General features: G+C 45.5%; 1 protein-coding gene across 3 annotated transcripts in view; it reads right to left on the bottom strand.

Moving 5' to 3' along the window:
* RDM1 (RAD52 motif containing 1) overlaps positions 1 to 18,193 on the bottom strand; it is a 740,716-nt gene that overhangs the window by 695,252 nt on the left and 27,271 nt on the right. For all 3 annotated transcript variants that reach the window (XM_078645000.1, XM_078645001.1, XM_078645002.1), the window contains exon 2: positions 364 to 543. In XM_078645000.1, coding sequence (XP_078501126.1) covers positions 364 to 543 — 180 coding nt within the window. The remainder of the gene's footprint in view (positions 1 to 363; positions 544 to 18,193) is intronic.

Here is an 18,193-nt window from a genome sequence, read left to right on the forward strand (position 1 = left end):
ATGTGCTCCCAGAGGGAAATGTCGGAGTGCTACTGAACAGTGTTCAGCCGCATCCAAATCAGGCAGTCGGATCCTGGAGGTCAGTCGGTCCTGTATGAGACAGTGTCAGGCAGAAGCAATTCTGCCATACATCTTAATCGGCCCCATAGGATCAGAAAATTGTCTTAGTTTAACAGCTCTGCACTTCAATACCTACAAACATTTCGGAGTGTGTGACATTCTGAGATGAAGATAAAGAGGAAAAAGTGTTCAACGTATAAACAGATTACAGGTTCTGGATTTAGAGAACACATAGGCTAGCATTAAATTAATGCTGATAAATACATTAACAGAGAAAGGATATTTTGAACATATTAGCTCTACCTTTAATGGGAAATCCTGGAAAAGCACCTTCTTATCACATGCTCTCTGTGCCTGGCTTGCATCTCTGGCAGAGTAGAACTTTACAATTGCATAGAATCCAGGCTCAGCAACTACGGCATTTTTGCAAACTTTGATTGAGTAAAGAAGCCCAAACTCTGAAAATGTCTTCATCAAGATAATCTGTAAAAAAAGTGAAAACAAATTGGACCTCATAAAAGTGAAATGTAGGTTAGACACCACAAATTACTCCCAGAGAAACTCATGTACTTATAGTCTTTGTATCCCACCATCCCTTCACACACAGAGAAGTTTTTATGCTTTTCTGCAGCATGTGAAATAAACAAGTAATTTGTCATAAGAAATGGAAAAAGCCTGTCATTTAAACACAAACACAACGTATCATACTCTCAGGGTTCAGCAGATTATCAAAACAAATAATCCCTCCATACGACATCAGTGCCACTGACAAAATCCTCAATCTGCTCTTTGAGATACTCAAGAGCACCAAGAGGTCATGCAATGGTCGACAATGCAGTATAAACAAGCATTTACAATGCAACGGTCTCGCCTTTGCAAAAGTTAGAGCTATTGGCATTGCAAATGACACATTTTTTATTTATGTATTGGTTTTGAAAACAGATAAATAAATGGCATTGTCATTTACAATGCCAATAGCTTAATCTCTCCCAAATGCCACACACAAACATACAGACCCACACACACACACACACACACACACACACACAGAGCCCCACACACACGCATAGAGCCCCACACACACACACACAGACCCACACACACACAGGGCACCCCACTCACACAGAGCCCCACACCCACACAGAGCCCCACATTATACGCTTGCCTGTTGATGACGAGAGACTAGGAATTTAATTTGTAAATCATAACATGATGACATGGATTACATCAAACAGTTACTGGGGAAGACAGTCATGAGTAGTAGGTGGGCAAGGTAGTATGGAAGGATATGATTAATGTTTAATTATGGAGGTTAATTTACAGACAATGGAAAAGGCAACAAAACATCAACTTTCATAACACAGGGCATGCGCTAAAAACGCAAGGATATGCTACAAACTGCTGATTCTCCAACGAAGGTAAGGGTGTTAGTCTAAAATGTTGGCATTGTTGAAATCAGTGGAGATTAACAACTGTATGAAGTGAGAGGATGGTTTGCATGGTGGGCTATAGGAGAAATCTTGTGGTGGGGAAGTTGCCAGTGACCATCAAACAGTAGTTGGGACTCGAGAGATAGGCAAGCGCACAATCTTTCTCTCTCACACACACACACACACACACACACACACACACAGGGCTACTGTCAGTAGCTGGCCCGAAAGAGCGATACCTGGAGATCGGGGAAGGTGTTAGACACAGCTAGCAGTTTACGCAGGTCAACATGTTGAGTCTCATCTACAGCCACAGGCGCCTGTCCATCCTCTTCTCCCGCGGGCAGCAGGAGAGCGGACTGCTAAAAGTAATGCTGCTGACGGCACTAGGCGCTATACCTTCATACAGACATATTAACATTACAGTTGTAATCCGTAGTAGCAGATAGTGACGCTCACAAGAGGGACTGTATGAGCGGTTGTCTGCACAACTACGAAGCTGCAAAGTGCGTCACATTAATAATACTCGATTGTAGGGCTGCAGCTCTAACGCTGCTTGACAGCAGGGTTACTATCTCAATATTACTGCCATACCGAGTCGTCACTTAGCTATTACTATAGAACACATAATAATAATAAATATAGGTACCACTGCATTTACTATGTTAATTAGATGTATTTTTGCCGCAATTATCCTCTTGCAGTACCGCAGTTTTAGAACTTTAACATTACAGCTGTAATAATACTTTATGACTGTGATGTGCTGTAGTTACCCGCTGGCAGCACTGCTGCTTTAGCTGTACTCTATGGCAATGCTGCTATGGTAGTTTCACCAGCTGGAAGTTTTAGTGATGTTTCAGTGAGTGTCTCTGCCAGCACTCCTGCTTGTTACTTTATTACTGCTGCTGTTGTAATACAACGGTGTGACGAAAGTGCTTCTTTAAGCTTTGTGTGAGTGTCTATCTTTCGATCCCAACTGAGACCTGTCACTTTAATACTTCCTGGTGGAAGTGCAGCAATAGTACTATTCTCCAGCGCTGTTGCTATTTCACTGTTTTCCTGGCACTGCTGGCTCTTTCATGTTACTACTCTTCGGCAGCAGTGCTCTTTTTACTCAACCGTCAAAACTTTGTGTTTCTTACTGTGTTCTATGAATGGGTTTTCACGGTGTACTTACTGGGGACTTAGGACATGTACATTTCCACCATTGGGGTATTTGTGAAGGAGTGGCCCAAGTTCACAACAGCTGTAAACAAGGATGGACCTGTTGAGCTAATGACAGAGCCCTTCTTAGTACGAGGTGGGTCACGGAGCTACTAATTCCTGGCTACTTGGGACTGTCACTTCCGGGAAACCGTGGACATCGGATAGTCATGTCTAGGATCCCCAGCCTCCCCCTGTCAGGTGTCCGGAGCCTGAGTCAGGCTGGAAGACCAATGTCCGCCGCACCCACTCACCGTCATCCTGATCGAAGGGGTTGGATCCGAAGAGCGGCATGGTGCCGGCCTCCGATCCCACTGGTCCAGGCACCGCTGTCCACCCTCAGGACTCTCTTAGCACCTCTTTCGATTTAGGTTAGAGGAGCAACTAGGAAGCACCACGGACATCGGAACTGGAGACTCACGTGAACGTACGTCAACGCACCTGCGCAGTTCCAGCCTCAAGCGCCGCCCTCCTTTGACTGATGCTAAGAGACTACTATGTAACAACGAGAAGGGCAGAAGGCACGTAGGAGGAGCAGAGGCCGCCGATGCAAGAGAGGGAAGCCCTGCGTGACGGAGCCTGTAGCCCGGTGAGTGGAGCGGGCAGGCAGGGCTTAGTTGTAGGGGGGTGGGTGCGTGTATGAGCGTGTGTGTGCGTGCGCGATTGTGCCTGCGTGTGTGTGTGTGTGTGTGTGTGTGTGCGCGCGCGTGTGTGTGTGTCTGTGTGTATTCATGCGAGAGTGTGGCTGTGTGAGTGCACGCGCGATTGCGAGTGAATGTGGGACAGGAGATGTGCACGACTCCGGGCTGGACGCGCGCGTCCACAGGACCCAATCGCTGCACTTGCCCCGGTCTGTCTCCCTTGGGAGGCATCTGGACGACAATAGGTCTCGAGAGCGAGACCAAAAAAACAGTTTATGGGTCAAGAAAATTACGTAGGGCCAAGTAGTTTATTTAAGTCACTAGACCCGCAGGTCTGGTAACTGTTATGATTTGATGCCTGAGACATTCTGAGTCGCACAGATCTTGAGTGGATAGAATCGGCAAAGTAACTCGGTCAGGGTTAGAAAGATCAGAAACAATCCTGAAGATCTCTATAGATCGATTAGTGGCATTCATGATTCTGCCTGAAAATATCTTTACTTTAGTTTGCCGCAGAAGATTTTTATACTTTCTAAGTTGTTTAGTATACTCGTCAGTTCTGGCGCACATCTCGCCAGCCGTTTTCTTTCTGCTTGCCGAAGGCTCAGCTTGACAATTTTCAGATTGTCTGTGAACCATTTATTGGCCTCATGGCACCTAGGTGCTCTAGTTTTACGGAGGGGTGCATGATCATTGCTAGCCACTGTCTGCCAGCTCGTGATACCCTGCGCAAAGGCATCTATGTCCTCCTTCGGGGTGGGAGGAGAGTTACTTGAGTCCTCACAAAAAGCTGCAATGTTAGCCCTAGCCCAATTCCTAGAATAGATATTGGAGCCAGTGTGGGACTTATTCCATTTAGGCAGATACTACAAAGGACATCATGTAATGATCGGACCATCCACATGGAGCTATCCTCAAATTCTGCACATGGAATGTCATGGTCCTTAGCTGGTCCAGGGCGTGCCTATGATGCGAGTTGGACAACCCGCTAATTGTTCCAGGTTTAAGTCAATCAGGACAGCCAGTCAAATCCTTGGCCTGCTGCTCCCCTTCTTCCTCATTTGCCCAATAGTTGAAATCTCCAACCGTAAGAAGATTAGCATGATCAACAATTAAAGGAACCAAGGATTCAACCAAGGCCTGAGTGGAGCTTTTTCAAGTAGAGGGAGCCCGGACATGTTCATTCATATAGGAGAAAATGATATAGTGCAACTGGTAGACTAATGCTCATTAAACAAATGAAGGAGTATCTACTGGTGTTCAAAAGTCAGTGAACTAGCACTTGCATTTTATGGAAGGTGTTTGTACAGAGAAAGAATTGAAGAGGGGCACAAAAGGATGCTATGGATAAGAATAGAAGGAAGCTCAATACAGCAATGAAGGTTTTCTGCCCGTTTATGTCTCATAAGCACAATCAAGAAGAAGGCTATTTATTTTATGTGGACAGAGGGCTTTTGTCTAAATTCGGTCAAACCTATGATATGTTAGAGTTGAGGGAGGTTTTAGCAAAATTATGTATCAATTATTTGACTCAAGTATGGAGGGGTACGTGGGGAAGGAAAACAGCACAGGGTTTTCCCGGGTGGAAGCAGGTTGACGGAGGGGGGGTGGGGGGTCATGGAGAGTCTGGTGCAGGAAAGTTTCGGGCTTAAGATCAACACTAGGGTAGATGGCTTGGGGATGCTTGCTGGGTCGTGTGAGAGATATTGGGGAATGCAAGGAAAAGGCAGAATGGAAAGAGAAATGAAAGAGGTGGAAGCGTATGGGGGGTTTATTATTGCAATGTTCACAAGTTGGGAGTTTTTGAGGGGGGGAATTACAGGAATTTAATGTATTAGTGAGGTTTGGTTGATGACGTTTACTGTATTGTTATGAAGTCAGGTAGTCATAAGCTCCAATAACCAAGTAGGCTAGGCAGGCAGTTTCAGTATCTAATAGAGGATCTTTCCAGTTAAGAGAATAGAAACTTGTTGCCACGATAAAACCGGAAGACAGGTTGAAGCCCTAAAGTGAAAGTAGTTTGGGATGGGGGGTGGGGGAGGGAGAGCCCGGTACAGGCATATTCACTTGGGGAAGGAAGGCTCAAAGAAGGGAAAGAGTAGGTTTGGGACTTTGGAGCAAAATAGGGGAGTTTGCATGGAGGCGGGGTTGCAGGAGTGTGGGGGAGTCTGGGGGATGAAAGGAAAAGGCTGGAATGGAAGAGAAAAAGAAAGAGGTAGAAGCATATAGCAGGGTTTTGCAATTGCAATGTTCACATATTGGAATTAAGGAAGCGGGGAATGACAGGAATGTAATGCATAAGTGAGATTTGGTTGATAATGTTTTCTGTAATGTTATGAAGTCATACTACAAAACAGATATTAATCAAGTGCCTTCTGTTAGCAAAGGTTCGTGACAAATGGGGTATGGCACGTTGTATAACCATGTCACTGGTTATTGTCATCAAGTCCAGTAATATCTGATAATTCTTCTGTAACATAAGTGATGTCAACATTCCATTACCAACGGGCAGACTTTTGATGATGCAAACGTCTGCCAATGACTTTGTAACTTAAGCAGACCAGACGAGGTCGATGAAATACAAAACTTCACCCTAATCACATCCAGCATACACACTATGTACGGTTTCAAGGCAACATCATCAGCGCATTGACACAGTAAATATGTGCGTCTACAGCAGAGCTGTATCACAATACTTGACATGCAAACGCTTCGTGTCTTACATCAACACGTGCATGTGCAGCACCTATATGTTATCCCCATCTAAGCATCCGAATGAATCGAACTCAATGCTGATTTTCAAAAACTTAAAATATAATATTACAAAAACACAGTCTTAGCAAACAATGCGATTAAATTATGTTTTGGAGCGTACGCATCCAACCATGCAGGCTACAGTGGTATGGGGAAATATTAAGGGACGTCCTGCACATAGACTGTTCAAACGCAAACAGCACCTCTAGAAACTACGCGATGCTTAAATATCCCGACTTTGCTTAGGTCGCTATGAACGCCACAAGAGAAGGCTTCAGTTTGATCGCTTCAGCCGAACCCCTTTAAGAAAGAGTGTAGCGGAAAGGCAACGAACGGAAAGCGACCCTAGAAAATCAGCTCGCAACCCCTTCCTCACCTTGTCGAGCCACCTCTACAACTTTCACAGCAACGGATCCCCTTTCGTCGCGTGCAGCAACAACGAAAACTCAAGAAAGCGGAAGGAAAGACTATGCAGCAGTGCGCTTGAATTTTCTCGCACCCGCTTGTCATTGGCTACTGGCATTCACTAGACCCCGCCTTCATAACTACCGTAAATGCAACTGGTAGAAATTAGACGCCTTCCACGTGCCCAGGCTTCGTCTCCTGCTCTGATTGGATGGCTTGGATTTTAGAAGCTAGTAGGCTACACTGTACGGCCCAATGGGTTGGAAAGAGCAAGCCTCTTTAACTGGTTGAGAATTTGTCAGGCAGGTAGGAGGAGTATCTGAACACTGTTCATAAACAAGCTGAGGATCGCCGAGCGCAAAACAGCGCGGTCGGAGCGCACGAGACGCAGTCGCCATGAGCGTGCACATCAGCTGTAGCGGCTAAAGCTGAAAATCGCCGGAGAAGACACGCCGACCTACGAGTTTGCCTCCTGCAGAGACTGACCCGCTGCGGAGGGAGAGGGACACGCGGAAAGAGCCCGATGAGTGTGGGGGGGAGAGAAGAGAGGGCGGGGATGTGTGTGTGTGTGTGTGTGTGCGTGTGTGCATGCGTGTGTGCGCGTGTGTGTGTGCGCGTGTGTGTGTGTGTGCGTGTGCGTGTGCGTGTGTGTGTGTGTGTGTGTGTGTGTGTGTGTGTGTGTGTGTGCGCGTGTGCGTGTGTGTGTGTGTGTGTACGGCATGCCATCTCTTGTCTCACTGTAAGCAGTGAAACTGAATGCTGGTTTGCCTGTGGGACAGGAGATGTGCGCGCGCGCGTGCCTGTACGTGCGCGTCCACGGTCCAGAATCGCCGCGCGTGCCCCGGTCTGTCTCCCTTGAGAGGCATTTCGACAACAATAGGTCTCGAGAGCGAGACCTAAAAAGTGGAGAAATTAATTAAAGACCTTCAGCGCAATAAGGCTCCGGTGGCAGGCGGACTCACCAAGTCCATCCATATTAGCTCGCAAACGGTTATACTGTTTACTTCATTAACAAAAATGATAAACCCAATGGGTGTTGTGCCTCTTACTGGCCTATCTCACTTCTAAGAACTAGCAAATATTTAATATGGTCCTCACCAATCGTTTAGAGCTCCTAATGCCATATTGGATGCAAAAGAAATAGATGTACCTGTGACAACATTAAAGTGTGTTGCACTTGACTGTAAAATTGTGCCAAAGGCGTGGCCCTTGGTTATCCTTAGATTTGACGCTGAAAACGCATTTGATCCTGTAACTTAGCCCCTTCTCGAACTGGTACTAGGAGAGGTTGGTTTGGGACCCACTATGCAGAAACTCATGTGGGTCAACAATTCCTCATCACGGCACAGATGTTGATAAATGGAGGGAGACTGTCTACTTTCCAAATGTTCAGAGTATGAGACAGTTTTGTGCCATGCCACTAGGTGTTCGTTCTCTCCTTGGCACCCCTATTTATTAAAGTTAGAAAACCATAGGGCACTGTGGGAATGCAGTTTTGTGGAATGACATAATAAAATACACTGATTTGTAGATAACGTTCTGCTAGCACTGGGCGCCACTGTGCAATCTATTATGTAGGTACTAGAGTTTGTGGAACAACATTCACTCATATCTAAACTCACACTACATTTAGTAACTTTGAATTGGTGAGTGTCAAGCTTGAATCAGTGATTAGAGAGTGGATGGAGGAGCTAGCTCCTTTAAGCTGGGCAAAATATACAGTTAAATATCTTGGTGTAACCGTAATTCAACCAGAAAAGGAGTTACAAAGAGCTATTTACCTGTATCTGATATCAACTATTAAGGAAGCTATACACACAGCAACTTCTCTTTATCTCCAGGCTGGGAAGACTGGCAAGCAGAAAAAATGATACTGTCCCCAGTTCTCTGTATTTCTTCCAGGCTCGCACACCAGTCATACTGAAACAGGTGTCTGAGACCCTACAATTGAGCTGCGGTTTATTAGGAAGGCAACACGCCAGAACTACTTAGGAAACCAATGCATTAATTGGGAGGGCTGGATTGCCCAAACAGATATTTATTCAATTGCTTCACAACCGTTTAGACGGTCGCCGGAGCTTACTGGGAACATTTGGAGTTGGCATCAGTGTAAGCCCATTTATTATGAAGCCTACTGCAGCATTTAAAACAACACATGCCAGCAATAACATGTGTTTTGGAGACTCACTTGACTAGTGATGGCTATTTCAGGACAGTCTAAGATCACTACTTTCCATTTACGTAAATTTACAGTAACCAGGATTTTGGTCTGGGTCATAAGGAGGAGCTATTTTGAAATGGGAAGAAGGAAGTTGTAGAATGCCCAGAGATCTTTTTAGCAGGGTAAGATTAAGTCTTTTGAGACCTAAAAAAAAAAAAAAATGTTGTTTCACTATCAAACAGGAAGATTGCAATACTGGCAGCGGAATCATTGGGCGTTTTTCCAAAAGAATAGCGCGGCAGCCTGAGAGATTTAATACAGTTTACGAGATGGTTTACTTTTTTGCACTAATTACGGCCACATGTCTAATATAAATTCTAAATTGTCTGAGAAAAACAATGCTCTGATCAGCCTTACATGACCAAATACCATATTGGGTAAACTTGTTCCATTACATCAATAGCAGAGGCTTTGTCAGGATATTCCAAAGATCAGCCACATTATTCAGAATAGTGAAACACAATATAAGAAAATGTATAATTTGTACATGACTCAAAGAAAACTGAAAAAGTATGAATTAACAGATGTGATGAGATCTCTATCACATTTGTGACAGTACTACTTTGCTAAACTCTAAATCACGCTCTTAGTTTGAAGGACAAGTTTCATGGCCTTTGAGATTGTGCGTGCAGGAGAAATGAACTTAACAAGTTTCTATGGGAATCGGATATATACCCAAGAATTAAGCCGTTTTCTTATCATTGGCTGAAAGGTTGTGCATATTAAAAATCGGAGGGGTTTACTGAATTCATTAGTTTGCATTAAAGGAACTTTAACTACCTTACTAGTTCCTTTCCTATCGAGTTGGGGGATTATTCATCCTAGAGGAACGAGAGTGGTATCGAGTTCAGAGCAGAACCCACTTTCCATTATTGTGATAGTCATGGCCACAGTCCTGTGTGAGGACGGATATGAAAGTTGAATTAGAGATCGCAGATCTACAGATTAGAGGGGAGCTTTGATGTAATTTTAGATTGGTCAATAAATTGAGGGAAGGTGATTCAGCTGAGATTGTTTGGGGTGGATTGATCTAGGATTGTGTTTAGGAGGTCTTGCTGTAAGGGCTGTCTTAACAGGTGTTGTGCTATCTGATTACAGATTATTCAGGTGTGTGGAGTGCATTAGTGGCAATGCGTGTGGAGCAATGCTACCAAATGTAACAGGTTTGAAGGATTAGGGATGCAATGACTAGGAAGGGGAAACTGGTAGCATAGAGTGGCTTGCAGGCTTTAAAATATGTCCTGCATTCCAGGTTAAATTAGATGTCAAGCAATTAATTTCGAACTTTATACTCTGGTCAGTTGTAAGTGGCTGTAATGAAGACTGCCGCAAGTAATCACAGCTCCTGTGAATCATGCCTATGTCTGCGTCTGTATAGGAGTAGTTGTGTTTCAAATTCTGATCCAGACTACCTTTCTCTATGCTGGCATTAGGTGGTCTTATTTCATTCCCAGAAATTCAACTTGAGGATGTGGTGGGAGTGAAAGAGGTTAAGAAAGTGGAGTCCTAGTGAGTGGAGGTGGTAGGTACAGTATAAGTGGTTCATCACCCATCCATGACAAAAGCATTTAGGCCCTTCATAGTATCTGAGACCTACGAGGTGTTGCTGCATGCAATCTAGACTGATTTGATGAGAAACGTTCTGTTTTAGAGTGGTGGTTATAAGTTCACCCAAGAAAGATTGAGGCTATTTATCTCGATAAGCAGATTTGTTGTGCAACAATCGCAGCTATGGGTTATCACTCAATGCAGAGACAGAATGCAGGAGTAAGGCGTCACATTGGGGGGAAATGAGTAGATCAGATGAGATCACATTTGGATGACATCCCACCGAAGTATGAAATCACATCCCACCGAGGTATAAAATCACCAATGATGCAGCATAGTGTGGAAAAGTTCAGAAGCACAAATACCATTTATAGATAAAACACACATTTGTGTAAAAATTTAATTTAGGTGCACAAACAGTTGGGTGTAAAATCCCCCTTGCTATAAAGACAAACGTGTAGATCATATTTAAGTTCACAACTAATGAGTGCAGAGAAAAAGTCAGTAGGAAGATGCCACATATGGTGTCAAAAGCACTCATAAGGATGACATCGCATTTGGATGACAGCAAACTAAAATGTAAAAAAAAAAAAAAAAAATCACCCCTGGTGCAACATAAGTACAAATACGGTAAACTGGGAGGTGCAGATATCACATTCGGCTACAGTCAATTTTAAATGAAAAATCATTTCTGGGTGCTCTGGTACAAAGAGCAGAGTTGCGGTTTCCCATTTGGGTGCAAAATCGTATTAGTGTGCAAAATCGCTCTAGTTGCCACATCAGCTGGTGTGCGGGGAAACAGTGTAAAGCACAAATGTGACTCACTAAGTAAGCGCTGCAATGGGAATCACTCTTTATGGAGGTACACTAACAAACTAATGACTAAAATACTCCACTCACCTGATCCAAAATAAAAACGGCACTTTCTTCAGGCAGTGGCTGGAGAGGCCTGGATGAAAGGAACCACTCTGCGTATATAACATGAGCTCTGACACACAGCCAAATGCTACATGTCTGTGAAGAAAACTAAAAGGGAATGATAGACCTTTTGAAACACCTTTATGATAATGGCAGCAGGCAAGGACAACTTAGGCTACCTGCTTAAAGCAGTCCCCAGCCTATTGCAACACTAATTTGTTAATTATCTCGGTATTTGAAGAAGAAGAAAAAAACAGGTCTCAACTTTTTAAAGTAAGTAAAATTTTGCTGACACTCAAACAGCTAGATGGTAGTTGTGCGCAAGCACCACCTTTTCTATGAAGAAAGTACCAAAAGGCCAAATAAACATAGCCAGTAGGCCAAGTAACTGGCAAACGCGGAGCTATAAAAATATTCCACAACATAACTATATTTGGCCTTGCAGAAAAGCAAATCAACCGCAGAGCCAAAGTACTCATTTGCGTACTTCAGACACATTCCTGCTAAAATGGTGACTCTAGCTCTGCTTTAACGGCATCATTTGCATATTCCCCCTTCCGCTCAACACACGGATGCGGTCTGGTGTAATCTCCGCGAGCTGCATGTTCGTTCCCAGTGTCATAAGGAAAGTAAATTGGCATAAACACTACAAAACATGGTGATCGGTCCAGATAAAGCCAGCAAGTCATGCTGCTATACCGACCGAGATGCACAAAGAATAAAGTGTGGAATGAATCTTCACGGTTCAAGGTCATATTACAAAGATCACTGTTATTCTGTATGCTATCTCTGGGGTGTCCGCGCCATCACTTGGCATGGCTGTCAACGGCTATACAAACCCCTCTTCCTCCTCCCAATTCCGTAATCGCTCAAGCCCCTCGGAGGGACTTCCCTTATGCACTGGTCATTTTAGTGATGTCGGATTTGCAGCGTCTAGGCCCATACTAAACCCACCACGGTACACTTCATTAATTAGCCTTCAGGAGCAGGGAGAATGCAAACATTCCAAGCTCATGGAACGTCGTCGGTCTTTCGCAGCCTCCCCTGCCCAATTCAGTGGGAAAACGGCCAAGTGGCTCCTAACCCCGCACCTTGCTCTTGTACGTGTCCAGTCCACATAGCCCGTCACCCCGAAGACCCTCCTCGCCTAGACACCGGGCACACAGGCCACGCCACACCTCCCCGTTCTCGTCGCCGTGCACCAGGCGGTAGCACAGTCGGCACACCAGGGAGCATGAGCGTAAATCCGATAGACCAAGATAGGAGAAGGCCAGCTCCAATGCTCGTGGAGGCATCGGTGCGGCTGGTGCTGGAGGCTCCGGTGCTGCCTCTGCCATCACCGGCCGGGAGGAAGACCAGCACCACCGGTAACCTGTCCCAGGGCTCCCTGAATTGACATACAGTCAACGCCTATGATTGGGCGCTGCCTCTATCCGCCCACTCCTATTAATGACCATTGAGAGAACCCTTTCTCTCTTCCCAAACAGAAGCCGGACTACTGATATCCTCCTCTGCTGGGTTTATCGATACACAATTCTAGTCCTTCGTCGTTAACGTGCACGTCTACGTCTACTTGCTGAGAGTGCACGAAGTACTTCTCTCTGAAGCGAACACGCATGCGCGTTGGTACAGTCTGCTCTTCCTGCAACGCATGGGGGAAGACGAGAAGAGCTCGTCCTACTACGCAATTTGTGCAGATTTACAGGTTGGTGGCGTGGCACATGTAATTGTAGTCAAAACAACCGAAATCCTTTTGAATAGAGAAGTTTTCCCGCTTCATGTCCTAGGTCCTAGGATAACAGGAGGATCAAAGGGAAGCTATCCTCGCGGACACGATCAATACCTTTGGCTTCACGCACAGAGTTTTGTTTTCTGGGATTAGTGAAACATTTGACATTTCCGACGTTGTCTTTGTAGCGACGGAGCCTGTAGCCCAGTGAGTGGAGCGGGCGGGTTAGTTGTAGGGGGGGGGTGTGCGCTCGCGATTGTGCCTGCGTGTGTGTGTGCATGCATGCGTGTGTGTGTGTGTATGCATGCGTGAGTGTGGCTGTGTGAGTGCATGCGCGATTGCGAGTGAATGTGGCCCAGGAGATGTGCACGGCGCCGTGCTGGACATGCGCGTCCACACACCAGTATCGCCGCTCGTTTCCGGGTCTGTCTCCCTTGAGAGGCAACTCGGCAACAATAGATCTCGAAGACAAGACCTAAAAAGTGCATAATATAACCAAAGGATTGAAACGTTTTTGAATGGGTTTAAAATTCAATCTAACCACAGCTATCCTGACTGGAAAGTATTCCACTGAACTGTTCTGGTTAAAAGCCTACTAGTGCCAAATGGGTGAAGTTGTTAACATTTGAAACAAATGGGAACGTATGGATTTATTAAAACCATAAGAGCTACCCTTTAACCCAAAAAGGATAGAGTATATAATACTTGAAGAAAACAAAAGTTCTTCTAGGAATCACTCAGTATGGAAAAAATAATACATTTGAAGTTTGTCTAGATTACAAATCTAATAAACAACATATGTACGAAACACTGTCGGTATGAATAATTTGAACTTATAGTTTAAAGACAAGGTCACTGAATATGGAAACAACAGATCCAATGGTTGGATATATAACTAGAATATACTGCATACTTTCTCCTAGCCTTTTTTCTGACCTGGTGTTGGTGATTTTAGGCCTCTGGGCCCTTTAGCACTATGGTCCAGTGTAAAGTGCGTTCGCACTCTGTGTTACATTTAGAAGGTTGGCCTGCCCTCCCATAGGAATGCATAGGGGACTCCCTGATAACGTGTGTCAGTGGTAATTCCTGTTATGAGAGGAACAGAGTGGTGAAGTTTAGTATGTATAAAATGGTGGGAATAAATGCTACGCAATCGTGTGCGCAGATTTATTATGACTATGGGATTCCCCCTATTCGCTCCTGATTAAAGCGGGAGCCCACCCCGCGTTGTGCCAAAAAGAGCGGGTGCCCACCCTGCTTTATGCATAATTCAAGAGCGGGTGCCCACCCCGCTTGGGTGCTTATACAGGCGGGAGCCTACCCCCACACTTCGCCGCATGGAGAAATTACCGCCGATACCAGAGTCGTAAAGTGGAGCCAGAAGGAGGAAGTCAGCGAATGACTAGCAGGGCTCCCGTGAGCTGAGGGAAACCCCGTGTCTGCTGCTGGAAGTGGGAAGTCCGAAGCCTTGTGGGCTCCACAGGGAAGTCCCGGGTCGTATGAGGTGGCCAGGGTGAAGCTAAGAGTAGCTGCAGGCAGACGGGTGCCCACCCCGCCCACATGGAGGCCGCTGGAGTGGAGGCGGGGCTCTCATGAATAGAGAGAGCCCCGCATGTTGCTGCCCGCCATGGGCTATGGTAGAGAAGTGAAGCCCAGAAGCGGGAAGCTGATACCCGGAGACTAGCGGAGACCCAGCGCATCCCGGTGAGTGGGGTTTGAATCTTGCTCTTCAGAGCGGTCCCGCAGGAGAGCGGGCCGCTCCAGCCTTGGGGGGCATTTTGTCTTTGTGTTGAAACGGCCGGAGCAGGGCTTTACAGGTACCGTGGTATCCCAGTCTCATTTTCCACACCGGCCCCGCCGGACAGCGGGCCGCTGCAACGTTGGGCACATTGGTCTGGGAGAGTCCCAGTGGGGCCTCTCCGGCACAGTTGGTGACAGTGTCCAATGCTGGCCTTAATTTGCACACAGCTGCACCCCAGTTGAGGGCTGCTGCGACGTTGGCCACATGTGTTGTAGAGAGTCCCAGTAGGGGCTCCAGAGAGCACAGTGAGTGCCAGTACCTACAGCTTTCCGCACAGCTGCACCGCCATTAGCGTCAGCTTCCACGTTTATGCCGGCATTATGGCGCACTTTTGGGATTCTGCTGCACTGACACCCATCCCTGACATTTGGGACATAGGGAATTTGAGCCCTTTGAGAAGGCCAGTTGGCCTGGGGTCAGTTGTAGGTTGGTAGGGCGCAGGGCCCTACTGTGATTTATGTATGATGTGCCATGTGATTTATTCACCCTGAGTTATGCCTAATGTGACTTATGCTTGTGATGCCTATGACATAATGCGTTTATGTTTAGGATGTTTAGGTATACTGTGTTCATGCTGGTAGAGCCTGGTGCGTAATGTGTTTATGCGAATGAGGTTTGGGCCTAACGGGGTTTATAGCCTAATGTCACGTTATGATATTTCAGGATGGGGTCTAATACTTAGGTCCTTATTGTACCAGTAGTTACTGGTTGTGTTTTGCATTTACTTACCAGCATTTTGATGGTTCTGACCGTGGCCCTATTGGCCCAGTCCTGTATATAGTCACCTGTGAATAGTGCCAGTTGGCACAGTGTAAATGTGTGATTAGGTTTCTAATGTGTTTATGATAATACAAAGGCTATTTTTTAGATAACCTTGTGTGGAGTTTCTTTTATGGTGTACCTAGTTTGTTGCTGCTGTGTGTGAATGTTGCGCAAAAGCTTTACACATTACCTCGGAGATAAGCCTGACTGCTCGTGCCAAGCTACCAAAGGGGTGAGCAGGGGTTATCATCAGTGTGCAACTCCCTTGCCCTGACTAGAGTGGTGTTTTCTAATCAGCAGCTTAGAGGTCTTTTAGTATTCCAGAATACCAAGAGAGGGAGAATTATACTGACTAGGTGAAACCGCCTCGTGGACTTAACGGCGTACCCGCCCAACCACGAACTCTTTTCTCCTCCCGGTTTTCACTCGACTCGTGAATAATCGAGATCCGGTACAGCCCGAGTCTATAACCTTTGGAAATCCGAATTTAGGATTCCACGCAACGCCCCGACGTTTTTTTTTTACTCAAACGTATTTTTTACCGGTAACGTTTGCTACGAGGACACTCAACAGAGTCTACACCCTGACCGGCCTTCTCCCCAATTTCTTTTTCACAAAACGATTAAGGATTAGATATCCGAATGAATGCATCCAATTCTAGAAGTATCCTAGAAGTAATTTATTCCAGCCCTGAAGATTCGCAGTTTGTTCCCTGCGATGAAACACGTGTTGGCTTGTGAAATGGAACAATAAACAGGCTTGTGAAATGGAACAATAAACAGAATTGACTACACCAAGAACAGACTGTTTATCCACCAATGCTTCTTCGTTGATATATACTCATTCTCGGAGTTCTACTAAATGTTTAGATTTGTCCTAATAACCTCCACCATTTTCTTATACAAACTTACATCAGTACTATCCAATTATTTATTGTGTATAGCGCAGGGGCATTGTTGTTTTTTCTAGAGTGGTGTTTTCTGCCTGGCTTTGGCACAAGCCTTAGCCAACTAGAAATCCCAATTCTAACAAAACCCAAAACATAAATAAAAGGCATTGTCATTTACAGTGCTAATAGAATATTGCATTGCAACCGCTTGTTTTTCTGTGCCACCTCCAGGAGCATTCATCAGCTGTGGTAAGGGGCCCACAGAGAGGCACAGAAAAATCAGGCTGGGGCAATGACCCAATCTAGCCCCATTCTAGAGATGCCAGGTTTTTGATGCTTTTGGGCACTCTGCGAATTGCAGTAGCTACACCCGATGGGAGGTCTCTAGGAACAGGAAATGACAGTGGAAGAGAAGAAATGGCAAGGGTGGTAGAGGGACACGTACTCCCACACGCATGCACGCAAGGAGGGAGAGGAAGGGCTGTAACTGTAAAGTGCTGGGAGGAATAAAAAAACAAAGCAGCACTTAACCTGATGGCGTCTAGGCTGTCCAGTATGGCAGTCTAAGGCACCCAACACAGCACACATGGTATTTGTTTTGTAGAGGAGCAGATGCAGTCAGTTTTCACCATAGATGCGTGCAATCATGGAAACAAAGCGGTGATGCAAATGGGAACTCAAGCAGGTATTTATATTGGTTAGTGACTTGGCATGTAAATGCTCAGTTGAATTGAAAAACATGTTTTGTAAATGTGGTAACATGCATGTTTGCGGAGTGTATTCAAACATCTTTAATGACTCACGTGTGTTGGGAATCATCTAATTGCCGTTTTTCTAAAATGCACATAGCAGTATATTTCTGATTTTGTGTACATTGTGAGTCAGTGAGTACAAGAGAACTGGTATGGCCACATTGTGCACAATGTGCATTGCAAGTGTTTGCTGTGCGCATGCTAGTTTGCTGTAATTTAAAAGGGGACTGTCCGAGGCGTCTTCAATTTCATAATTACAGATATGCATTATCGCTCAATCAGTGGCGTAACAAAATTATGGGGCCCCACTGTGGTACGTGATGAAGGCCCCTCGAGGTTCCAAGATCTCACAGATATGAAATGGCGAAGCCTGAATGGTGGCCCTGTGGAAGACCCTTCACTCTACCCACCCACCTCCCCTACGTCCCCCCGCACGCTGCAGGGACCGGCGTTACTCACCCGTGTCCATGTGTCCTAAGGTACAATCATGTAAGTATGGGCCTAAGCGCACTGCGTGTGTTTTGTGATGGACTAAAGTGCAGGTGTTTTTTCACTTACCTACTCCTCCATCCACCCTGTGAGTTGCAGCCTACCTGTGTCCTAGATTACAGTGAGCAGAGTCCAGGAAGGGGTAAGGAGGCAGACTAGTGCTGTCTCTTTCCTAAAAAAAATTTTAAAAACGATATTCCCTACCTGTGATTACATCATCTTATTTTTTTTTTACATTTCTTGAACTGTCTTTGCCTGTGGTTTAACCTGCCAGTGATTGCATAATTTATTCCATGTTTTTGTGTTTACAGGTGGGTTTTTTCCTGCCTGTGACTGCTTTCATTTAACCTGTTGAATTGTGGGATTTGCACTCCAAACTCTGTAGTTTTTCCCGCTCATTCCCCGTAACGATCAGTTTTTCCGTCCAAATGTCTCCTTAGCTCGGTGCTAAGACCTGTATGTTAAGCAGTGCACCCCCAGCGACCATTTTGTGTTAACACGTCAGTGAAACCAGCCCCCCGCCCCCCTCCCCCCTGAGATAGCAGTGATGTGCTGTAAGCTGTTTAAACTGTGTTTAATAGGGACTGCGCA

Source organism: Lissotriton helveticus, chromosome 5_1 (assembly GCF_964261635.1).
Source record: "Lissotriton helveticus chromosome 5_1, aLisHel1.1, whole genome shotgun sequence".
Classification (NCBI taxonomy): domain Eukaryota; kingdom Metazoa; phylum Chordata; class Amphibia; order Caudata; family Salamandridae; genus Lissotriton; species Lissotriton helveticus.